Source organism: Trichechus manatus, unplaced genomic scaffold, assembly GCF_000243295.1.
Source record: "Trichechus manatus latirostris isolate Lorelei unplaced genomic scaffold, TriManLat1.0 scaffold00231, whole genome shotgun sequence".
NCBI lineage: Eukaryota > Metazoa > Chordata > Mammalia > Sirenia > Trichechidae > Trichechus > Trichechus manatus.
This window is the reverse complement of record NW_004444167.1, coordinates 3,115,590-3,132,698: the sequence shown is the minus strand read 5'-3', so window position 1 is coordinate 3,132,698 and position 17,109 is coordinate 3,115,590. Positions and strand designations below refer to the sequence as shown.

Sequence of the window (17,109 nt, the reverse complement as noted above, 5' to 3'; positions counted from 1 at the left end):
AAATTTTGTCCAGTAATATGAAACAAACCACTTGATGATCTGCAAATGGGTTGTTAATTATCCATATTACAAGTGTTATTCCTTATTTAATCCTCTCAGCAGTATCATTAATTATTAAATTAATAAATATTTCAGACCTTAAAAATAGCTAGAGTTTACTTATATATTGTGATATATATATATACACTTCATATAAATATTTTTATATACAAATACACATGTGTAAGAGACATACACATATGTATATGTTTTTAGAATCCCATTTCACTAGTTGTCTCACATAATATAATTTACTTACTAAAAAAAATAAAAATACAAACTAGTTGCCATCTAGTGATTCTCACTCATGGACACCCCATGTATGCAAAGTAGAACTGCACTCCGTAGGGTTTTCATAGCTGTGACTAATGGGAAGCATATTGCCAGGCTTTCTTCCAAGGCACCTCTGGTGGGTTTGAACCAACAACCTTTTGGTTAGTAGCTGAGTGTTTAACCATTTGCGCCACCCAGAAACTCAATTTATGTGTAGATGTAGATAAATACATTTAAGCGAAAACAGTATTTCACTGATATTAACATTTAGAAATGGCATTCACAAACCCAGACAACATTACAATATGTTATTTAAAGACCACACAGAGAATAAGACATGAACTCATAAACATTCGTTCTCTGTTACTAATGCTTTAGTGGGAATTGATTTGTGATCATAGACCTTGGATCGAGTTCAGTATCAGAACCACCTCAGCATAAAAAATAAACTAAAATAAATCCAGTTGCTGTTGATTGACTCTGACTCATGGCACCCCATGTGTGTCAGAATAGAACTGTGCTCCACAGGGTTTTCAGTGGCTGATTTTTTGAAAGTAGACTGCTAGGCCTTTCTTTCGAGGTGCCTCTCATTGGGTAGATTCGAACTTCCAGCCTTTTGGTTAGAAGCTGTGCACATTAACTGTTGGTATCTCCCAGGGATTAAACTAGAAAACTTACAGATGGTGAGAAAATTAGCTTTCCAGTGGCCAGGAGAGCTGGAGGCGGAGATATTGACAGGGATAACTGGATTTTTCTCTCCCTTGATTGAGAATATGACTGCAGTGCTGAGTGTTGCTCAAGAACTAGTTCCTAATATTTCAGAAAATTCCCATGAGCAAAAATACATAAATGTTCTTCAGAAGGGCAGCAGTATAGCAAGAATTGTCTGTTTATTTAACTCTGGTGTGACCCTGCTTGCATACAGCCCACAGGGCATACAGGGGCAAGGAAAACACCAGGGTCAGGGAAAGGCTAAAACAAGATATGTTGCCTGCATACCACTCTAGAGAGACCTCACTTCTGTTAAGTTCTACATCCTTGGCCACATAAATCAGAAATTTATACCTGGCCCCTGTGTGTGCTAATCCTGATCTCTGTGAGTGCTAAGTGGAATCCTGTGAAATGCTGTCCAGTGAGATCTGTGTTAATTCATTTAAAAAACAATCCTGTTTTTAAAAGGGTTTGCAACTTGATACAACTGTAGCATTCTGATTTATTTTACATGTTCTGCAGTAATTAGTTCTCATTCTCCTAATGAAAGGCACTGTATCATGATAGCTAAGTCATTAAATTTTTAACTAGGTTGCTTTTATTTCCGGAAACAAATATCATGGTGGATTACCACTGGTATTTCACCAGTGCTTGCTACTTCTAAAACAAACTCTTTAGCTGGGCTTCGGACATCCATAATTTGTTTGCCACAATGTCTTCATCTCCTCTCTTGAGGTTAAGGGGGTGCTTCAGCCATTTTAGGGCCCAGTGATTTTTTGCTGGCTGTAAGGAGAAATTTTCTCTTCACCTTTCAAAATGGTTGCAATGAAAGTACTCTCATGCTCCTCATTTTATCTTTTGGTCTACTGCGTACCCTTCGTATTGAAGTTGTAAATTCTAAGGACACATTTTTGTCCTAAAAATGTCATCTATAAATATCAACTTTTTTAGTAAACAGTAACTCTATGCAATATGCAAACTTTGATGTTGCATTCTGTCAATGGGTCTTACTAAAGTGCTTAAAAAGATTTTTTTTTTCCAATGTCCTGCAGATGCATATACAACCTCAGAGGTCACCTATATTTGGACCTATAATGCATCTGATTCAGTACAAGTGGCTCCTGATGGCTCCAGGTTAAATCAATATGATCTGCTGGGCCAGTCAATTGGAAAGGAGACAATTAAATCTAGTACAGGTTAGTAAAATGGATCTAAAGAAACGCCAGTTCCTAAGAAAGTTAACAGATTAAAGTCCTTTGTAATCTGCCAGATTGCCTAAAATCTTCTGCTCTTGTGGTCCAAGGACAAGCAGCACAGATTGTGTTTGGGGCTTTTTAGAAATTCAGAGCCTCACGTTCCACCCCTTCCTGAATCAGGATCGTCATTTTAACAAGATTCACAGGAGATTCATGTGCATGTTAAAGTTTGAGAAACTCTGGCCTGAAAGATACTATTTATTTGAGAAATGTGTCTTATTTTAACATTTACCTTCCAAAAACTGTTACAGTTTTCCTGGTTTTGTAATTCTTTCCCCCATCTTGGATAATTTATGATTATGCAACTCTTGATTTATGGATAATAATTGCTGGCCTGTGTGGGAAAGCTGATGTCCTCTCGAAGAGCCACCCTCATCTAAGAAAAGCAGCTGTGTAGAGTAATTATCTTATATCTGGCAATAATTAAAACTCAGAACAGAAAGGAAGCTAGCTATGAGGATCAGATAGAACTGACTGAAGTGAATTACAACGGACAGAAAACTATGAGAACTTCAGAATTGGTGGCCGGGTTAAAGATGGAAAATCTGTGCCAGGAAATCAGTCTTTACCAGATGTAGCCTGCTGTGGACTGAATTGTGTGTCCCAAAAATATGTGCTGTAAATTCTAACCCCTATTCCAGTGAATGTAATCCAATGTAGAGATAGAGATTTCTTTGTCACACTAATGAGACCCTATCTGTGTACCTTGTGTCTTAAGCCAATCACTTTTGAGATACAAAAAGAGTAGATTAGGCACAGAAGCAAGCAGGTATAAATGGAGAAAGATTGATGCCACGTGGAGATCACCAAGGAACCGAAACTGAGACAGTAACCTTCCCCCAGAGCCAACAGAGGGAGAAAGGCTTCCACTAGAGCCAGTGCCCTGAATTTGGACTTCTAGTCTTCTAAACTGTGAGAAAATAAATTTCTCTTCATTAAAGCCACCCACTTGTGGTATTTCTGTTACAGCAGCACTAAGAAACTAAGACATGGCCAGAGATTAATACTCTTTAACGACCCAGAGAGGACTGAGTTAGAACAGTCAACACAGAGACTTGAGGCTGGTGCCAACTGGGGATGAGGAACCTGAATAAGTGCGACAGCCCACGTTGCAGATAGCATTTATGAATTCCTCAACCCCATGATAAATAAACACAACATAGAGAGAGAAACGAACGCTGTAGCCGTGGGACTGCACTGCAAGATTTTTGGTGATATTAAAATTGTCCTTTAAATGCCCTTGATATGCTAATAAGACACTTAAAGGTAATATACTTTTCATGTCACATTTGTGATAAATTCTTTTTTTTTATTGGAGACTGTTGTTTCTCTAATCCCTTGCATTTTCAAAGTGTTCAGACTATTGACTATTACAGTTCCTTAAGCTTCTTAAATTTTTCTTGCAGGTGAATATACGGTAATGACAGCTCATTTCCACTTGAAAAGAAAGATTGGGTATTTTGTGATTCAGACATATCTGCCTTGCATCATGACTGTCATTCTGTCTCAAGTGTCATTCTGGCTTAACCGAGAATCTGTGCCTGCGAGAACTGTGTTTGGTGAGTGAAGAGCTATACACTTTGTTGGACAACACATTATATTTCACAATGTGCTTTCAAAAACATTATTTCATTCGATTGTCACATCAATGCTTAGCAGTGTGTGGGGAGGAAGTATTGGTTTCACCTTAGATATAGGGAAACTGAGGCTCAGACAGGTAAAATATAGTCAATACAGTCAGTATTACACTGTTAAAGGATCTAAAGAGTACCCAAATCTGGAAATAAATTAAGCCTTCTTTATGCTACATCATATTGCTTGTCAACATTCGTCTCCATGTTTGTATAAGGAGAATTTTCTTGAGTGTTTTTAATTTCAAGTATAGCAGTACCATATTTCTAGGCTTTATATGTTTTGTATGTTTATTTTGCTTTTGTTTTTAGATGAAGATAGATGATTTTGTACTTTAATGTAAAAGAGGTGGGTAGGGGCAAGAACTTATTCACTTCCATTAGTGAGTTTATTTAAAAAGTTGACTTTGATTAATACCATGCATGGAAGTACAATTAATGGCATTTTAAATAATGAGCTAGGCTGAGCACATTTTGAGACAAAGTAGATTACCTTTGTGTGTTTGGTCCACTCATTCGCTAAGGAAAGTTTTGTTGAGAACCCAATCTGCCAGATACTGTACCAGGCCCTGGAGATGCAAATACAGTACAACTGAAATACAGTTTCTGCATTAAATCAACTCAGTATAGTGGAGCACAGTAGAATAACCAGACATGGAAACAGAATGAAAACACAAGATGAAAGCATAAAAACAGAGGCATATACAAGTTGTTATAGAAAACAACAGTACTGATTCAGTAGCTAAGTTAACATTTGAGCTAAGTGTTGAAGTATGAGTAGGAGTTTCCCAGCTAGATGAAATAGGGCAAGAATCACAGCCAAGAAGAATAGATTGCAGTGTCATTGAGGGGGGAGAGGACATGGTTAAGTTCAGTAATGGTGAATTGTTTCATTGTTAGTGGAGATACATATGGAAATATAGTTTGAGATCAATATGAGAAGATGAGAAGAGTCTTCTAGGCCAGGTTTATACGATGTACCTTTATCTTACAGGTTATAGTAAGCTACTACAGTAGTTTTAGACTATATGTATATGTGTTTGTGTGTTCCTTAGAACAGTGCCTGGCATCTAATAAGTGCTTCATTACTGTTAGCTAGTCTTCTTCTTGTTAATCTGATCCTAATTTTACTTTAGAAAGATATGGTAGCTTTGTGGAGGATGAACTGAAAGATGAACATACCAGAGACAGGGAGACAAGTTAGGAGGCTACTGAAATAGCCCAGGTGAGATACATTGAGGTCATCACCAAGTGAAGCAGTGTCAAGAGAGGATAAAGGGGTAGGGTCAAAGGATGCTTGGGATATAGAATCAACAGACTTGGTGAACATATGTACCACCTAAAGAAAAAAGAAAGAATTTAATATAATATTTGGGTTTCTTGCTGTATCAGATTTCTAGTGCTGCTGTAACATCACCACAAACTTAGGTGCTGAAAACAACAGAAATTTATCCTGTCAAGGTTCTGGAGCCCAGAAGTCCAAAATCAAAGTGTCAGCAGAGTTGGTTCCCTCTGGAGGCTTTGAGGGAGATCCTGGCTTCTAGTGACTGGTGGAAATTCTTGGTCTATCTTTGCTTGTAGATGCATCTCTCCACTCTCTGCTCTGTCTTGACATGGCCTTCCCCTCTGCGCTTGTCTGTCTCTTTGCCAAATCTTCCTCTTCTTTCTGTTACAAGGACACCAGTTGTTGGATTTGGTGCCCATCATAAAACTAGAATGATCTCAGCTTGAGATTCATAATTGAATTACATGTGCAGAAATCCTATTTCCAAATAAGGTCACATTTAGGAACACAGGGTTAGGAGTTAGGACTTGGGCATATGTTTTTGGGACCACTTTTCAACAGTACCCTGTAGCGGTAAGTCCATACAGCATCTTGAGTGGATAATGGTGATATTGATAAAAACAAAGGGACAAGAAAAAAAAAACTAGCAAAAATGATTGTAACTTGAGTTATGTAGATTTTGAAGTTACTTGTGATATCAGTTTGATGTCCAGTAAATCGATAGGAATACGTATATTGCACACAGATAAATGGTAGGGGCTGGTGATAAATATGGGAATCATCAGCTACTAGATCATAGAACTTACAGATTTAATGTCTTCCAGGTAAATTAGGTGGGTGAGTAAAAGAACAGAGGGCAGAATTCTTAAAAAAATATTAGCATCGCAGGATTTACAAGATAAAAAATGGGCTAATAAGAACTATCAATTAGGAAGAAAACCAGGAAGGAACAGTGCCCCAAAAGGAAAAGAGGATAATTAAAAACAAACAAAAAACCATGTACAAACATACGTGCATCTCTTTTGGATCTGTGGTATCAAATATACACAGATAAGTATAAAATGTGTTGAGTGAATTTGGCTGACACCAGTGACCTAAGTGGGAATAGTTGTAGTGGAGTAAAATCAAATTGAAATGGTAATAAGAAGTAATAAAGAGGAGGAATTGAGTATAGACAGTACTTTGAAGAAGAGAGAGATTGAGTAGCTGGAGAGACAGGGAAGTCATAGAAAATTATTAATATTAACATAGAGACTTGAACTTTAACGGGGAACTGCTCTATGCTAAGTCACGTATTAGGCACATTACATATTTTTTATTTCTTGTTATACCCCATGAGGTAGAATACAATATTCCCTTTTTTAAAGGTGAGAAGTCTGAGACTCTAAAATTTTAGGTATCTTGTTCCAAGCTCTTGAAGCAGAATCTGAGTCCAAAGCTTATGTTCCTCCACCCACGTAGTACTGCCTTCATGTTTCTCTTTTAAGGGGAAGGGGTTGAGAAAGAGAAGGAAGATTGAAGATATTGAAGAGGGAGAGGTTTCTGATGGAAAATCCGCTAAATAAGATACTTAAAATGGGGTCAGATTGACCAACAGGAAGGAGTAACCCTGTTGCTCCAAATGAGGATGAAAGGAGTTCGAGATGGCTTTTGTTGGTGTCATGAACAAATACAAAAACATTCTTTATCTTGGAAAAGGGCATTTTATTACATCCATTGAAGGAATAAGTTTGCTTAGAGTTATGTCACTAATTATAAACATTAAACTGTAAATAACCTCGAGAAATAATTTAGTGAGTTAAAACTACAACCAAGGCGTGTTAAGATTGATAGCAGAACTTTTGTGCAGAGTAGATTTGATGAGAGAGTTTTAGAAAGAACTAAAGAAATACCAAAACTTAGGAATAAGGGAGGAAGGAGAGAAAGGAAGAATGGAGAGGAGACTAAAAAGAGCAATTTTGGCTTTAAAATGTATGCACTCATATATAAAAATTAAAAAAATATATATTTTAGAGACAAGATTTAAATCAGAATATACCTACCAAGTCCAGTTTAATTGAGGATTGTTAACATTTGCTTGTCTTTACAATGGCATCTGTGCTTTCTTTGTAGTAATATTACATGCTTATAATCTATTTATTCTGTTTCATTATAGAACAATTGAAGTAGTCTACATGGTATGGTAAAATTAGGTTATTTTCCAAACACATATCTTATTCAATTCTTAGTATTTAGTGAATGAACACTTGATCCTCTCATAACTCATAATTGAATTATGTAGCAGAATACTTAGGATATGATTCTTCAAAAGGTATACATTTAAGAAATAAATAAACTGATATTTTATCTAGCAATTAAACTTAGGCCTTATATTAGGATTTCATAGAAAATTTCAATTTGATTTGCTAGATAATGTTCAATGTAAAATACATGAGATAATTAATACATTAATCTCTTCACCAGTTAATTCGCTAAACAGTTCCAAAAAAGACTCCCTTTCCTTTCCGAGAAATGTCTATGTAAATGTCTGTATTATGGCGCTTATCACATGTCATTACAGGTGTTCTCTTCGCATGTGTACCTCACTTTTCAGACTGAGTTTCTACACACAGTTATTAGTACAGAGCTTGGCACATTTAAGTACTACAGAAAAATACGATGAATGAAAGACCAATAACAGGGTGTAGGGATAATAATGTGATCCATAGCAATAGGTACTTCCTCTGTATAAAAATTCACTAAGGAAACAATATTGGCAAATAAGAATATATTCAATACTAAGATTCAGCAAATGTTTTTCAACTTGTATGAGTAAAACTGTCAAAACAAAACAAAGTACGTTTGTACTCATGCACATACAGAACCCAGAACCATATTTACAGAAGTAGTTAAGTATGGTGTGATGGTAAGATTGTGTGTCAACTTGGCCAGGATTCTCAGTGTTTTGGCAGTTTTATGATGTTGTGATCACTCCATGTTGCGATTCAGTATGTGATCACCCCCATGATGGGATCTGCTGTGAGTACACAGTGAGTTGAAAGGGAGTTTCCTTGGGCGTGTGGCCTGCATCAAATGTAAGTGGACATTCTGACAAGGCTCATGGGCTTTTTGCTCACACTGGATCCTGCAGCTGGCTCCTGTTCGTCTGACCTCTGGTTCTTGGGACTTGAACTAGCAGCTTATCTGCTGTTTTGCCTGCCGATCTTGGGATTCATCTATCTTTGCAACCTCTGAGCAAGAGTCCTGCTCTCTGACTTGCTGATCTTGGGTTTGCCAGCCCCTGCAGCTGTGTGAATCAGGAAAAGCCTCTATCCTGACCCAAGGACTTGGGATGTTCCACCCTCTACAACCCTACAACCGTGTGAGCTAGTTCCTTGATATAAATTTCTCTCTATATGTGTTTATACACTTTACTGGTTTTGCTTCTCTAGAGAACCCAGCCTAAGATATATGGGAGTAAAGAAAATACCAAAGAAGAAAACACACAGAAGAAAAAAAAATAACGGTTCGAAGAAGAGTATTGAGTTAGCATATCAAAAGTTCCCCAGGATTTAGACTCACAGGAATCTTGCCAGACATCTAATCGCAAAAATTGCCAAATTATTGAACCAAAAGACCAAAAAATATTTTTGATGTGGCTGATATAATAGAAAAAATTTATTCAGATGACTTGAAAAACAAGGTTGCATGATTTTTGGAACTCAAATTATGAAAAAACATTTTAGGAGTTAATTATATAGTAATGAAAAACATAAAAAAATGAATGGGGCATAACTGATATTCCAGAAAGACCTAAATTTACGTATAAATATATGACAAATCAGAGAAAATCAAATGATGAAGGATTTACTTAAGAAAAGTTGTGAGGAAAATGAAATATTACATTGAAGTGAATAAAGATGGAAATTTTACAGTTTAAATCTCATAGTTGCCTATGTTAACAGAAGCCAATAGAAGCCTCTACCTGCCCCAAGTACAGAGGAAGGATAACTAAATGACTAAATATTTATCTTTGCATCAACACAACGCGTTAGCATCAAAGCTGCCAAGTTTACCTATGTAATTGTTTTCGAAGATTGGTGATAAATATAACAAAATTTGAAATCCAGACTATATTTGAAAGTGTAAACTTTTGTACAAATTATTTATAATACAGGTTTAAGCCTCCCCGAAGTCCTATTTTTATGTAAATTGAGAAGATTTGGTGGTGAAAGTGTTCTTAGTATCATCTCCAGAAATTATTCAGTGTAAAGATTATACTAAATATAATTATGTGTGAATGTGTGCGTGTGTGTTTGTGTATGAGTGTGTGCTTGTGTGTGTGTGCATGCGTGCAAATAGAAGGAAACAGGATAAACACGCAGTTAGAAGATAAACAAAAACACTATGAAGACATGCCTGCAATGGAATTTGAGAGCTACCCAGCCTCCTTCACTCACACTCTCATTCCATCCTTCAGCGTTTTCTTCACCCTCCTGAGGGTGAACATTATCATCCCTGACTGTTACGCAGCAGATACCTAAGCAACGCTTCTACTCTCTCTAAAGTTCTCCCCCTAAATTCACAGTCAGGTTTACAACCTCTCTACCTGGTGAGAGATAATTAAATCATCTGCCCTACCCTTCCCTCTGAGGCTTTTGGTGGTAGATAATCCACCCAAGTGAAAAACTGTTGCAGTTATGAAATCGATATGCTCTGGAAGACAGATGTCAACTTCTCAGCCTTTGAGATCTTTCCAGGCTCCATGCTGTGATTGGAATAAGAAAACAGGACAAAAAAGACTATAGACAGAGGAGTTGAAATTAGGATGTGCACCCCTTGATATTAGAGATTTTGCTCCATTATGTTACATTTTATTTATTCACTTACATTTTTATTACATTTGTATTGTGGTTATGTAGAGCCAGCTTGATGTCTTTCAAATGTATTAATTCAAACAGACTACTCATGTGTCTTGCAATGATAACTTCCTCTGAGTGTTTATACCCAGTGTGTTCAACACCAACAAATATTTATTGAACAACTATCTGTCAGCGCTTCTTTAGATGCTTGGGACGCATCTTTGAACAAAAATAAATGCAACAACTCCTTTCGTGATGAGGTAGCTGTTCTTTGTTGCCAATAAAAAAAAAAATCACTTGGGAAAACTTTTAACCTAATACCTTAGGGTTTGTGCAAGTTTGTAAAACCTTAGCCTTCCAAGAGTAGACAATGCATTCACAGTATACAAACCCCATTTTGTGATACATGTAGCTTATTTCGTGAAATTATGGCTTCTGATCCTCTCAGTTGCTTAATAATCTTCATGACATTATATAAGTTATATAAATAAGAAATATTCGTGAGGAATTTGCCAAATATTGTGTCTATATTTGAAACCAAATCATGTTTGGAATTTTGGACATTTATGTGAAATATATTCTTATATCTTTGTCTTAATATTTGGTATATAACAAAGAGTTGTTATCCTATTAAAAATAAAATCAAATAATAGACGTTCATTAGGGTGTAGTTGTTTGGTAAAAGAATACGGGGAGTTCAAATGCTTTATGTTGCATACAAAGTTCATGGCATATTTAAAGACATTGGCTGCTTGTCTTATATAAACTTTAGACTAATTAAAACTCCAAAAGGGATATATCTGGATTGCTCATTTTTCTTCTTAGTTCCACAGATATCCATGGTTCATTTTGACCGTTTATACCAGAGGACCCAAAACATAGTGTCTGAAATATGTAAGAGTTTATTTTCCTTTCATTTAAAATAAGTCCAAGAGGTAGTATTGCATGGCTGGTATCACAACAAGGTGAGCACCAGGGACCAGGGTCTGTTTGTCTTTCTGATTTGATATCCTCAGCATATAGTTTTGTTTCATAGGCTAAAAAATATATTGGTACTCCAGCCATCAATTTCATATTCCAGAGAACAGGAAGGAGTAAGTAAAGAAGGGCAACCCCCACCCCACCCCCGCCCCCAGCTCTCTGTTTGCCATATAAGGAGTTTTTCCAAGCATTACTTCCAACATTCTCTGTTTATATATCATTAGCCATAACTCAATCCCTTAACCAGGGAGTCTGAGAAATTGCCTTCCTGAATAAACTCAGTCTTCTAATATTAAGCATATACTAAGTAGTGGTGGAGCCCTGATGGTACAGTGGTTAAGCCCTCCACTGCTAACTGAAAGGTCAGTGATTTGAACCCACCAGCCGCTCCACAGGACAAAGATGTGGCAGTCTGCTTTTGTAAAGATTTTCATCTTGGCAGCCCTATGGGGCAGCTCTGTTCTGTCCTGTAGGGTCACTATGAGTCGAAATCGACTCAAGGGCAGTGGGGATAGTGGACTGATAGCTAGCAGTTTCTGCCACAAGAAGAAAAATAGCTATTTGCTGTGAAGATCATAAAGTGGTTTAGAACACATATTCTGGAGCCACACTGTCTTGGTTCAAACACTGGCTCTGTCAGTATCAAAATAGGTGACTTCTGGCAAGTGTCTTATCCTCTCTGCCTCTCTGTAGAACTGGGATAATAATAATAACTACCTCATAGCATAGTTTAGGGAGTGACACCACACACACACACACACACACACACACACACATACCACTTAGAACAATTCCAGGCACATAGTACTTGCTGTTATTATTACTATTTATTTATTTATTTCCTAATACATAATTTTCTCTGTAATGTCAGGAAATATGTAAAGGATGGTAATATCTTGTTTTACTTTGAATAATAGTAATCACTTCCCTAAGATGGCCTATTTCAAGAGCTATGAACTCTGTAAACCTCTAGGGAAGATAGATCTTGGATCCAGCTTTTTTCTACAATGTATCATCAGTGTTTGGTTTTGTTTGAAGAGAATTTCAGAATATTTGACATTTCTATATAAAAGTGAAATATACCAGTGTGTGTTCAGTTTTACTCAATTGTAGTGGACTGAAACCCAAGTCAGGCTGGCTTATGCCTCTTTGCTAACTTCATCCTCATTAATCATGAGCTTGCATAGATATGCACCAGAAACCCCAGCCTAGATTTGTATCCCATCTCAAAGTCCCATAATTGAGTCTTATTGGTCAGATATGGGTCACATGCTTATCCTTGATACAACCACCCTGGTCAAATACAAACCAGTTAGCAAGGCTTGGGCCACAGACTCACTCCTTGAGCCAATGTTTATTATCGAATCAACCCTGAAAGTAGAGAAAGGGTAGTTCTCTAAAGGAAAGGGTAATTGGAGGCTGATATTAGAAGGAGGTGACTCCTCACCCATCTTCTGCTCTTTGTATCTTGTTTATACCACATTAACTCTGTGACGATGACATTGATTTCTACTTCATTGAAAAAAATTGAATTAGAAAAGAACCTCTCTAGAATCCCACCACCTCATCTACCCAAGCTCCCATACTACATACTCTGCCTAACCATGTTTCTGTATAGATCCTGTGCACTTCTCACCTGCTCAGGGACATCATTTCACACTGTTAATGAATGTAAAACTTATGCTATGTACCTCATAACCAGCCAGTTGTTGTCGAGTTGAATTTGACTCATGGTGATACCATGTGTATCAGAGTAGAACTGTGCTCTCTAAGGTTTTCAGTGGCTGTTTCTGTTTTCTCAGAAGTAGATCCTTCAAGGTGCCTCTGAGTAGACTTGAACCTCCAACCTTTCTGTTAGTAGCTTAGCTAGTTAACCATTTGCGCCACCTAGGGAATTCCATTTACCTCATACCCATTTCCATCCAGTTGATTCCGACTCATGGCAACCCCATGTGTTAAAAAAAAAGTAGAACTACTCCATAGAGTTTTCTTGGCTGTATTCTTTATGGAAGCAGATTTCCAGGCCTTTCTTCCACAGTACTGCTGTGTGGTTTCAAGTCACCAACTTTAGTAGCCAATCACAAGCCACTTGGGCCACCCAGGGATCTCATCTATGTCATAGAGATAGTAAAAAGATCCATGAGGCAATATGTGCAAAGAAATTCTTAAATCTTATTTTAAAGTATATCTGTATCTTTATTGTTTGACAAACAGCAAGCCTAAGTGTTTACTGAAAATCAAATATATTCTAGTAGGTGCTAGGGACCCAGTTTGTGTGTGTGTATTTGTGCAAGCACACACGTGTGGTGTGTGTGTGTTTCTTTATTGGATTCAAATTCCTTTAGCATGGGCTCATAATCTCCAGTTATACAAAATGTTAACTATTTTCCATATTCATATACAACCGTACTTCCTACATGTACTTTATCTGATTAGCTCCTGAAGACCTTGCAGTTACTTAGCACATAAAGGATTTATATGTGTCTGTGTGTGTTTGTTAGTTTCCATTGTTTAAAAAAGAAGTGATTGAAAAATCAGAAAATTTGGTAAACAGGGACTCCTATGTGGCAACCTTTGGCTAGAACTCATAGCAGCAGTTCCTTTAGACATGTAATCTCTAATTTGCCACAGCCCCTTTCGCTCACATTACCCAGTTTAGCAATTTACTTTACCTATCTAGTTCCTGTGGATATTTGAATTTGCAGCCTATGGATCAGTGCATGCAGAGATAGCAAAGGGTATTCCATAGAACTAGACAAACAAGCAGAGATAAAGAGAGAGGATCAGAAAGTCACCTGAGTACAGCTTCAGCCTGTCCAGACTAAAAAGATAGGGTAGCCTGTGACTAGACATAACCAGATGTCATTGAGCCAGTTCTGACTCAGGGCGACCCTACATGTCTCAGAGTAAAACTGTGCCCCATAGGGTTTTCAAAGGCTGATTTTTCAGAAGTAGATCACCAGACCTTTCTTCTTAGGTGCCTCTGGGTCATCTCAAATCGCCAGCCTTTGGTTAGCAGCTGAGTGAGTTAACAGTTTGTACTACCTGTGGACTCCTTGTGGGGAGACATAGATAGTTTTAATTGGAAAGTAGTGAGAAGGGTGGTAGTGGGAGTAGAACTCTAGAGGGAAAAGCAGCGTATGAAACCAATGAGCAGAAAGCCTGAGCAGGCAGAAACAGTCTGCAAAACTCATTCCAAATTCCTGTCCTCCACAACTACCACAAGGCACAGGCTGCGGAGTGCTAACAGGCGGCACACCTGGCATCCCAGAATTGACTTTGGCACAGGGTAGCTCATGTTAATCAGCAAGCTGCCAGGCCACCAGCCGCCCTCCTTCTTACTGGCAGAGACTCATCCCAGTCAGCCCACTGCCAATTAGGAAAGCAAGTGAAGCAAAATACATTAATAAGCCGTGGCAAGAGAAGTAGAAAGTCTTGTTAGTTCCAGTTTGGAGGCAGGTTTAGAAGTTGTTTCAGGAATGAATATAGGTGGGCTGGTTAAGCTTGATTGATGTGATTGAATTCTTGATTTTACCGTATAGTAGACCAAAAACCCGTTGCCAATGAGTTGATTCTGACTCATAGTGACCCTCTAGGACAGAGTAGAACTGCCCCATAGAGTTTCCAAGGAGCAGCTAGTGGATTTGAACTGCTGACCTCTTGGTTAGCAGCTGAACTCTTAACTACTGTGCCATCAGGGCTCCTATCTTATAGTAGGAGGGTAAAAGTTACTAATTTTTAAATAAAGAATTAAAAATATATGCTATTATTTTGTTAGTGATGTTGCTTTTGCTTTTTAATTTTTGACCAGGACATGTAAATATCACTTTAATACAATTATGACAATTTAAAAGTCATGATGAGAATAAATTTTAAAAAATAGCATTTATTGAGCACCTTCTAGGTAGCATATGCCTGTGTTAAAACCCACTGCTGTCAAGTTGGTTCCAACTCATAGTGACCATATAGGGCAGAGTAGAACTGCCCTATAGGGTTTCCAAGGCTGTAAATCTTTAAGGAAGCAGACTGCCACATTCTTCTCCCTTGGAGTGGCTGGTGGGTTTGATCCACAGACCTTTTGGTTAGCAGCCAAGTGCTTTAACCACTGTGCCACCCAGGCTCCTTTATGCTGTGTTAGGCACTCCAGATTTACTCATTATTTAATTCTGGGAGAAACAACAACAACAAAAAACTACAAAAAAATAAAAAATAAAAGAAAACCAAATCCCCAGTTAGGAAAGTATCATCCCAGACAAGAACGTTGAGAACCATTATCAGCCTGCAAGTCAGTACCAAAGAGGGTATTTGATTTTAGAGCTTTCTGACTCTAATCTCTTATTCTTTTTCCTGTACCATTCTGCCATCAAACTACTTTTTTCCATTTTTATAAGAATTTTAGAGCCTGAAATAAAAAAAATAATCCTAGGTCATTGTTTTATATATGAGTAATTTTTGTTTGAGAGCCAGACTTACTAAACGTAGATCAGAACTTGAGGTGAGCTTTCTGATTTGAATTCTCCTAGTAAACTGTTAAAGGAGCCCTGGTGGTGCAGTGGTTAAGCACTCAGCTGCAAACCAAAAGGTCTTTGGTTCTAACCTACCAGCGGCTCCATGGGAGAAAAGACCTGGTGATCTGCCCCAATAAACATTATAGTTCTACTCTGTTGTATAAGATCGCTGTAAGTGGAATTGACTTGAAGGCACACAACAACAACAACAAATAAACTGTTAACTTTCACCAGCTTCTTGAAAAATTGGGTTTCCTTGCCCTAAACTGGAAGTTGATACTCTCAGATTATGGCACAGTAACGATAACATTAAACGGTTTTTGAAAGTTCAATTCTACCTAGCTATCATATCCCTAGAGTCCTGGTGGCACAATGGTTAAGAGCTATGGCTGTTAACGAAAAGGTTATCAGTTCAAATCCACCAGCTGCTCCTTGAAAACCCTATGGGGCAGTTCTACTCTGTCCTGTAGCGTTGCTATGAATTGGAATTGACTGGATGGCAACGGGTGTATGTGTTATGTGTTATTGTATCCCTGGTGGTGCAGTGGTTAAGAGTTATGGCTGCTAACCAAAAGGCTGGCGTTTGAAATCCACCAGCTGCTCCTTGGAAACCCTATGGGGCAGTTCTACTCTGTCCTATAAAAAAAAAAAAACCATTGCCATCAAGTTGATTCTGACTGATAGCGACCCTATAGGACAGAGTGGAACTGCCCCATAGGGTTTCCAAGGAGTTGCTGGTGGATTCAAACTACTAATCTTTTGGTTAGCATCCAGAACTCTTAACCACTATACCACCAGGGCCTTATAGGATCACTATATGTCAGAATCCCCTTAACAGCAACAGGTTTGGTGTTTGGTTTTTATCATAGTCTACATTTTAAAGCAAAAGTAACCTAGTTATCCCAGGTGTTGTATTGTTGTTTTTAGTGCCATTGAGTTGATTCTGACTTATGGAGATCCCATGTGTATGCAGAGTAAAACTGCTTCTTAGGGTTTTCAAGGCTGTGACCTTTTGGAAGTAGATTGCCTCTGGGTGGGTTTGAACCACCAGCCTTTCAGTTAGTAGTCCATTATAATAGGATGACTTTAGTCATTAGAAACTTCTATTTACCAGGAACCCTGCTGGCATGGTGGGTAAGAGCTGTTAACCAAAAGGTCAGCAGTTCAAATCCAGCAGCCATTCCTTGGGAACACTATGGGGCAGTTCTACTCTGTCCTATAGGGTCCTTATGAGTCAGAATTGACTGGACAACAACAGGTTTTGGTTACGGGTTTAAGCTGAGATGAAGAATCTGATTATTGCTTTTGACTGCATTCTGTAAACCCATTTCTCTAGCATGTACTTTGTCTTGGAAATCATCTGTGAATGCTTAATATCTTTACAGAATAAACAAGGGTGATTTCAGGTGTTTCAAGAAGAGGGATTTTTGATGTTATTGTGTATGTGTGGTTTTTTTTTTTTTTTTTTTTTTTTTTTTTGTATTTGTATAGCATTTGTTTTCTTTACTTGAGCTTTGAAATAACAAAGTGGAAAATAATGACTTTTCCACTCTGATTATTTTGCTATTTATACAGGTTTAGGTC

At 37.8% G+C, this 17,109-nt stretch overlaps 1 protein-coding gene across 2 annotated transcripts in view; it reads left to right on the top strand.

Annotated features, from left to right (window-relative positions):
* The window catches only part of GABRA2 (gamma-aminobutyric acid type A receptor subunit alpha2), a 160,544-nt gene that overhangs the window by 94,094 nt on the left and 49,341 nt on the right, over positions 1 to 17,109 (top strand). For both annotated transcript variants that reach the window (XM_004389029.2, XM_023742989.1), the window contains exons 6-7: positions 2,076 to 2,219; positions 3,686 to 3,838. In XM_004389029.2, the coding sequence (XP_004389086.1) occupies positions 2,076 to 2,219; positions 3,686 to 3,838 (297 nt within the window). The remainder of the gene's footprint in view (positions 1 to 2,075; positions 2,220 to 3,685; positions 3,839 to 17,109) is intronic.